The sequence below is a fragment of the Patagioenas fasciata genome, chromosome 22 (assembly GCF_037038585.1).
Source record: "Patagioenas fasciata isolate bPatFas1 chromosome 22, bPatFas1.hap1, whole genome shotgun sequence".
Taxonomy (NCBI): domain Eukaryota; kingdom Metazoa; phylum Chordata; class Aves; order Columbiformes; family Columbidae; genus Patagioenas; species Patagioenas fasciata.
The window spans coordinates 5,487,945-5,496,695 of NC_092541.1; the positions used below are offsets into that span (position 1 = coordinate 5,487,945).

The 8,751-nt window shown below is 49.9% G+C and overlaps 1 protein-coding gene and 1 pseudogene across 1 annotated transcript; one reads left to right on the forward strand and one right to left on the reverse strand.

The window, feature by feature from the left end:
- Positions 1-332: 332 nt before the first annotated feature.
- Positions 333-4,626, reverse strand: LOC139825477 (feather keratin Cos1-2-like). Its single transcript, XM_071798182.1, has 2 exons — positions 4,477-4,626; positions 333-659 (listed from the first exon to the last, which is right to left on the reverse strand). Exons 1-2 carry the CDS (start codon positions 4,624-4,626, stop codon positions 333-335), a joined length of 477 nt encoding a protein of 158 aa, XP_071654283.1.
- A 107-nt stretch (positions 4,627-4,733) lies between these two features.
- LOC139825475 (feather keratin Cos2-2-like) lies at positions 4,734-8,316 on the forward strand (annotated as a pseudogene).
- The last annotated feature ends 435 nt before the right edge of the window (positions 8,317-8,751 follow it).

Genomic DNA, 8,751 nt, shown 5'->3' on the forward strand with positions numbered 1-8,751 from the left:
AGGCCCAGACTGGGATGCAGCACAAGTTTAATGAGACTCAAGAAGGAAAGGAGGTGGCTCAGAGGGAGCACCATGGACAGCCATAAGATTGCAGTGAAACTCCTGCGGAGTGTCAGTCTGCCTGCCCGGCAGAGGGAGGGACAAAAACAGGTCCATGCCATGCTGCCCTTGGGAGACAGAATCCGCAAAAGCAAGACAGAGAGACATGAGTAAGTCAAAGAAGGAAACAAGAGTTCAAAGCTCTGAATGCAGTGCTGTGAAGCTCTCTCTCCTTTAAAGGACCATGTTCCAAGGTCTTGAGAGGTTCTTGCCCAGGGATATTACCAGCAGCTTTAGCAGGGGCGACATCTGCTGCCACAGTAGCGGCTGGTAATGCAGGAGAGGTCAAAGCCCCCAGAGTTGATGGGCACTCCCTCAGAGCTGAGGATGCTGCCAACAGCAGCAGAGGTGGAGGAGCCCACAACAGTGTTCTGTGGGAAGGAGCTGAGGATGGGGCCAGGCAGGGTCACAATAACTGAGGAGGGCTGGATGGCGATGGTGGAGCTCTGGCACTGTCTGACACAGGGCTCATTGCAGCTGTTGGCCAGTGGGGTTGGGCCACAGGGCTGGCAGGGCACGCACGGGTTGCAGCAGGACATGTCTCTGGGACAGAGGCTCACCTGACAGAGAAGACAGGATGAAACAAAGCATGACGTGTACATGAGGCGCAGCACTGCACCCAGAACAAATCCCATCATCAAATCCCAGATCAAATCACCATCATCAAGTCCCAGCATCTCTCTGCAGAAGACCTGCTCTCCCATTCTCTCTCCCATAGAAAATGTCTCTCACCCCAGGACCAGGATAGACCGCATCAGCTGAGACACACATACAGGAAAGACACTTGATCCAGAAACACGGCAACAAGAGGCTTCACACTCACCTGACTACCAAGGAGAATGAAGTGAGAGAAGTGGATGAGAGAGCAGGGAGTTGGGTGGACATTTATAGGAGTCCTGTACTGCCTCAGGTTCAGGCACCCTTTGTGGAAACAATAATTTTCTGACAAGCTCATGATGAATGTAAAACACATAGGCTAATGGCATGGGCTGTGTCCTGATTTCGTGCACTGCCGCCTTTTCATTTCCTGTTTTCTGCCATGTGCTTTCCCATATGAAGACTTTTTCTGTAAGTGCCAGGATGAAAGGTCTGAGGATTTCCAGGGTAGACAGACGTAAGCATGGGCAGAAGACTCAGGCTAAGTGCTGGTGGCATCCTGTGCAGGTAGGTGATTTTCACCTGGGTCATTACTGTGGGCTCCTTTGTGGCAAAGTTGTCCGGAAAAGGACAACGCTGTAATGTTTCCCATCCGCTGACCAAGGACTGACATTTGGGACAACATGCCATATCCTTTTCTCTTGTTTCCTCCACCTCTCTGATGGTCGCTCATTGCTGGATGCAGGTGGACCTCTGCTGGGAGTGTCTGATACTATTACGACACTAAAAGTGTTCTCAGGATGATTTTGCTGGTCTCATTTGTCTCATGTCCTCTCCTTATACTCTCTGCAGGTCCTCAGGAAATACCAGGAGATTGTTTGGGGCCTGGCTTTCCCTTTGGAACTTGAATCCTTTTCTAGCACAGTGGTCTCCAGGATCTCCTCAACAAAGTCCACACTTGCTGATGGCTTTCTGGCTTTCTGTGAGCATACAGATTGTTGCATGGTTTGATGCAGACCTGCACGAGCACACTTGTGTCCCTCTGTACCTCTGTGACCCTCATCATGAAGACACGTACATCTCGTAGCAGGGGACTCTTCCCTGGTGTGTCCAAGAGCACCGTAGAGGAGCAGGTTGCCTTTCCCAAAAGGAGCCCATCTGAAGCTGATGGTGGTGCTTTTGTCCTGGCAGAGAGGTTCTCAGAGAGCTGAAATGCAATCTCTGCCTCCTACACCCTCCCGTTCTTAATGTAAGAACAGGGAGAAAGTCCAAGAAACCCTAGCTAGCAGTGCAGGACATTGTCCCTGGGGTGATACCCTGCTGGTGGAGTGTTGCTGGTGACTGGGGTGGGACACAGGTTCCTCATGTCCATGACAATGCTATATGTATTTCTGCAGCTGGTCAGCCTGGTGCTGAGTGAGGCAGTGGCTGACAGCTCTCATCAAATGTGTATTAGACTGGGGTCCAGGTGTAGCTCTGCTGTGACATGGAGGACCAAGTCTCTGCATGCATTAGGGAGAGCCCAACAGTTTTCAGTCAAATCCTTTGTTTTTCAAGCACCAGTGCTTCCACATCCCCATAAAAGAACTGAGTCTGAGGGCCCAGCAGGTGTGTCTGAGAATGCAGGGACATGTGTATTAGGGAAAACCACAAACACTCTGATGGTTTTCACAGGTAGGTTAGTCAAAGTCAGTGTTCGATCACGAAGGAACTGTTGTGTATTGACCACAACCCCATATTCTGCATCCCAGTGGATTGTTTAAGAGTGAATCAAATAGAGAATCCTGCATTGAAGGATTGAAGTTGAATCTGTTAACAAGAGTTAAGGAATGTGGGTAAATTCTTAAGGCTGTTTTGGATGGTTTTTACCATCCTGCTTCATTTCTTATTGCTACCAATTTAAATTATTCTTCTCCAAGTCAGGCCTATTTTGCCCCTAATGATCATTGGTGAGTAATACCCCTGTCTTTACCAGGACCCATAACGGTTTTCACCTTATGTTTTCCACCTGTCCCGTAGATGAAGGAGACAGTAGCCAGCAGGGTGGGTGCCTGGAAGCCCGCCAAGGTCTTCTTGGATTTGCAACAGTTACGGCAGTTAAAAGTGACCAGGAGTGTCTGTCATTTCCGTGCTTTATTTATGTTTTCTATCTGTGCTATCACAACCAGTCTCTTTTTCCTGCTCTTGCTCTTGCTCTGCTGTAGGGTTGATTAGCAGTAATGTCAACTGATATTTGTGCTCGTGTACCCAGGACATACGATCTCTTTGCCTGCCATGCCCCCTCATTCTGGAGATGCTGGGAAGCTCACGATGAGCCTCTCTGGCCAAAACGATTTCTCCTACAATCTTCTCCTTACATCCGTGCAGACATCTTCTGTATTTGAGCCTCCTGCCCAAGACCACTTCCATCCAGACCAAGAGGAATGACCTCGAATGCTTATGATGCTGCTGTCATCCCAGGGTCTCCTGAAGCACTGGGGTCTTCCCATGGACACAGTACAAGTCGGGTTCACCATGCTTAAGGCATGCTCGGAGGCCAACGGGAATATTTCTAAGCAGAGATACAGCAAAGGAATGGCTGAAACCCCACCAAAAAAAAACCCTGGGCACCTGAAGGGAAGAGAGGTAGATACTGTGCAGTGGGGAGCATGGGTTTATTTTCCTGAGGCCAGGGATCCTCCTGCATGGCCTGTAGCCACAAAGCCACCTCAGCCCAGTCTCAACCCCTCTCCATGACAAACCAACTCTCCTCTGCTCTCTCCCATAATCACAATCTCAGAGCACTAACATGGGACCAAGGGAAAGGTATCAAGTGAGTTGTCCTTGAAGGCTGGACCTCTTCCTATAAGAGGAGGGCAAGGAGACAACGGAGTTCTCATTCACTTGGTTCCTAATGTGGAGGTGACTGAACTGTTTGAGGGAGTGACCAGTTGAACTAGTTTTTCTTTTGTCTTCACATGGCCTCAGGCCAAAAGGCACACACTGCATAAGCTACAATTTTCCTGCATGCTCCTAAAGAATGGTAATTTTGCAGGTAATGACATCACACGTGCTGCTGTTTCTCTTTATGCAGCCTTTGATTTCCCACGCCGAGTGCCCCATCAAGGGTACTTGGCTAAGAAGTGAGAGTAGCTCTGGAGAGACATTTTGGACAGGGCTGGGCTGCAGCGGTGTCTCCTGAAGGGGTGATCGCAAGAGCTTTGCTGGACTTCAGCATAGGCCTGAGGAAGATATGGCCAGGATAGCATTGCAGTGATGGGGGGCAATTCAATTCAGGGTCCCTGTGTGTTGACCTGGAGAGAAACCTGAATTTCCTGGTATTGCTGCTGCACCTTGTGCTCTGCATTTCACAGAATCATGGAACTGTTGAGGTTGGAAAGCACCTCTGCACATGACCTCGCCCAGTGCCTCTACTAGAGTAGTGTCAGCTAGAGCACATTTTCTTTATCAAGACAGGATTGGAGTATCTCCAGAACTTGAACTCCACAACCTCTTTGAACTACTTCTGCCACCTCCACAGTGAAAAAGCTTTTATTTGGACCTGCGGATGCACAAGTGGTATGGGAAGGGTTCTTCAAGATAGGCAGCACCCCCATGCGGCTTTACACCACTGGTCACTCACTGCAGCGTTCAAAACTCATTGCCGTGTCTCAGTGGACCCCAAATCCCACAACGGAAGCAGCTCTCACCGCAGGGCAAGAACAGAACATATCAGCTGAGACACACATTGAAAAAAGACACCAGATTCTGAAGCAGGAGGACAAGAGGCTTCACACTCACCTGACTCCCAAGGAGAATGAAGTGAGAGAAGTGGATGAGAGAGCAGGGAGTTGGGCGGTCATTTATAGGAGTCCTGCACTGCCTCAGGCTCAGGCACCCTTTGTGGAAACAATAATTTTCTGACAAGCTCATGATGAATGTAAAACACATAGGCTAATGGCAAGGGCTGTGTCCTGATTTCGTGCACTGCCGCCTTTTCATTTCCTGTTTTCTGCTATGTGCTTTCCCATATGAAGACTTTTTCTGTAAGTGCCAGGATGAAATGTCTGAGGATTTCCAGGGTAGACAGACGTCAGCGCGGGCAGAAGATTCAGTCTAACTGCTGGTGGCATCCTGTGCAGGTAGGTGATTTTCATCTGGGTCATTACTGTGGGCTCCTTTGTGGCAAAGTTGTCCGGAAAAGGGCAACGCTGTAATGTTTCCCATCCGCTGACCAAGGACTGACATTTGGGACAACATGCCATATCCTTTTCTCTTGTTTCCTCCACCTCTCTGATGGTCGCTCATTGTTGGACTCAGGTGGGCTTCTGCTAGGAGTGTCTGATACTATTACGACACTAACAGTGCTCTCAGGATGATTTTACTGGGCTCCTTTGCCTCATGTCCTCTCCTTATACTCTCTGCAGGTCCTCAGGAAATGCCAGGAGATTGTTTGGCGCCTGGTTTTCTATTTGGAACTTGAATCCTTTTCTAGCACAGTGGTCCCCAGGATCACTTTGAACTACTTCTACCAGTGTTTGAGCACCTCCATAGTGAAAAAGCTTTTATTTGGACCTGCGGATGCACAAGTGGTATGGGAAGGGTTCTTCAAGGCAGGCAGCGTTCCCATGTGGCTTTACACCACTGGTCACTCACTGCAGCATTCAAAACTCATTGACGTGTCTCAGTGGACCCCAAATCCCACAACGGAAGAGCACTTTCCGCACAGTTACCTGATGGGAGGCAGCTGTGGAGCAGTGCACAGTCAAGAACCCCAGCTAGGCCAGTCCAGAGGTCCCCTCCTCTGTCTACTGCTGAGAGTTGTCTTATGCAGGGGATGCGCCATCTCCCAGAACACTTTGAGGACCCTGAGGAGGGTGTTTCTCTCCATCATTTGGGGAGGAGGAAAGCCACTGTGGTGTGGGCCAGAATGCCTGCATTTAAGGAAAAGCATCTAGTTCTGGTCCTCCGGTTTAAGCATGACAAGGAATTACTGGATGGAGTCCAGCGGCAGGCTAGGAAGACAATCAGAGCCTACAGCATCTTTCTGAAGAGGAGAGACTGAGACAGCTGTTTCAGTTCAGCCTGGAGAAGAGAAAGCTGAGAGGTGATCTTATCAATGTTTACAAGTATCTGATGAGTGGATGTCAAAAGGATGCTACCAGAATCCTTTCAGGGGTGGCCAGTGATAGGATGATAGGCAACGGGCACAGGCTGAAGCACAGGAGCTTCCATCTGAACATGAGGAATAACTTCTTCTAGGGTGACAGAGCACCGGAACAGGCTGTCCAGAGAGGTTCTGGAGTCTCCTTCTCTGGAGACCCGCTGCTTTCCTCTGCGTGGTGATGTTAGCTGGTGTTTGAATCCCATTCTCCTTCTCCAGGCCATAGGACCAAGAAGCTACATCTCCTGCATCTCAGCCACGACCAAATAGTTTGTAAGAACGGTTTGGAGTCAGTGTCTCATTAGAGGCTTGGAAAGAGACCTTACAGCACTGCTGGACTTATCTAGTATTGCTGGCACTTGGCATCCTTGGCTCTGTCCAGCGTTGGTGTTCTTTACTGATGCCCTTGCCTACATGCCTCTTGTTCACCATCTTCCTACTCTCAGCCTCCCCAGGCTCTCATTCTTTTTCCTATAGCTCCTGGCTATGGGCAAGTCTCATTCACAGAGCCAGGTGAATCCTGTAACATCAAAGTATTTACAAGAGTCAGATGCAAAGACCCTGGGAAACAGCTCAGCTCTTTGAAGCTGCCTGAAGCCAAGATAAAATGAGTTGTCCAGGGTTGGGCTTTCTCCTCACTGAGACCAGAGTACTGTGGCACTGTCCCTGACCTCTTAGATGAGGGGCTGAGACTGTGTCAATGCCTGGTACTGACACACTGCGGTGCCAAGGCGGGACTCAGAATGGTCAGGCACAACTATGTACACACACACACACATGCACTAAACACGTATCCAACATGCTCACGTGTGCAACAGGAATCTCAGAGATGCATAGACACAACCAAATATGCACGAGGCCAGAGACGTGCAAAGAATTGTACGGGAAAATAGAAACACGGTCTCACCAGCGGCACACAGGTGTGTGCACAGCTAGGCAGACAAGCACATAGATGTGCATGTAGGGAATCAAACAGACTGGCACACAGTCACGCTAATAGGCACATTCTTACAGATGAGCACATAGAAATGGACGTGACTGAAGACCTGCCAGGGACGTCACCTCCAGAGCAGGGACGGGGCACTCTAAGCAGGACAAATGCACTGGCAGCATTGCTTCAGGAGTCTCAAGGATCCATGGAGTGCCCAGAGAGAGGAGGAGGCCAAATAGGTTGCAATTTCCTCCTGAGGGCAGCTTAGAGTCAAAGAGAGATGAAAACATGAAGTGCAGCCCACCCTCCTAGGAATATGAGAGCCAGAGACTGGTGGAAGGAGACAAGGAAGAATGACAGAGGGCAGTGCACACAGTCACAGGAGTCTTTGGGTACAAGTCAAGGATTGCAGTGCTGGGAGCAGCTGGGGCCCTTGCTGTCAGCAAGATCATACAAAAGAACCCAGCAGAGTTCCCCAGGATGACACCACCTGCCTCCACTGGACCCTCCAGCTCTTAGTCCCTGTCTTCTGAACACAATGATTCATCCTCGCCCCGGAAATCCTGGGATTTCTCATCCAGCCTTCTAAAGAAGCGTCTGTGACAGAATGGACGTGAACTAAAAAGAAATACATGCCAACATGTGTCCAACCCAGAAATCCTCAGGCCTCTAATCCCGGCACTTAAAGAGAAAGCCTTCATATAGGAAAATATGTGGCAGATACCAGGAAATGGAAAGGCAGCAGTGCAGGAAACCAGGACACAGTCCATACTATTAGCTGGTGTGTTTTGCATTCACCATGAGCTTGTCAGAAAATTATTACTTCCACAAAGGGTGCCTGAGCCTGAGGCAGTGCAGGACTCCTATAAAAATCAGCCCAGTACCCTGCTCTCTCATCCACTTCCTTCGCCTCCTTCTCCTTGGGAATCAGGTGAGTGTGAGGTCTCTTCTTCACCTGCTTCTGGATCAGGTGTCTTTCCTCAATGTGTGTGCCATCTGAAAGGGTCTGTCCTGATGGGAGCTTTTTCCCGTGGAAGAGGGAAGTGGAGGAAAGGTCTTCTGAAGAGAGAGATTGGGGCTTAGTGGAGGTGGTTTCTGGGACTTGAGGTGGGCAGCGTATGCTGGGCCAGGAGCTGCCTTGGCTCCAAGGTGTTTTGGTGCAGTGTTGCTTGTCAAGAGCAACGCCTCATGCTCTATTTCCTTCTGCCCTCTCTCTCAGGTGAACCTTTAGCCAAGAGACATGTCCTGTTGCAACCCATGTCTGCCCTGCCAGCCCTGTGGCCCGACCCCGCTGGCCAACAGCTGCAATGAGCCCTGTTGCAGGCAGTGCCAGAGCTCCACCGTTGTCATTGAGCCCTCCTCCGTGGTGGTGACCCTGCCTGGCCCCATCCTCAGCTCCTTCCCACAGAACACTGTTGTGGGCTCCTCCACCTCTGCTGCTGTTGGCAGCATCCTCAGCTGTGAGGGAGTACCCATCAACTCTGGGGGCTTTGACCTCTCCTGCATTACCAGCCGCTACTGTGGCAGCAGATGTCGCCCCTGCTAAAGCTGCTGACAACTACTTTGGGCAAGAACCTCTCAAGACCTTAGAACATGGTCCTTGAAAGGAGAGAGAGCTTCGCAGCATTGCATTCAGAGCTTTGAACCATTGTTTCCTTCTTCCACTTGTATCTCTGTTTTTTTCCTTTGCTGACTCTGTCTCCAAGGCCAGCCTAGCAGTGACCTGTTTCTCTCTCGCTCTTGAGGAGTTTCACCACATCCTTGGGGCTACATGTGGTGCTCCTTCTGAGACACCTCCTTTCCTTCTTGAGACTCATTAAAGTTGTGCTTCATCCAAGCCTGGGCCTCCGAGTCCTCTTTTGCTCTTCAGCAACTCTTTCAGTCTTCTCAGGGAAAAGGTGAATGAAGGGGAGGGTGAGACTCTTTGCAGTGGATTTTGTCACTTTGCAACACAGTAAATCAATTCCATGTTTTCATAAAT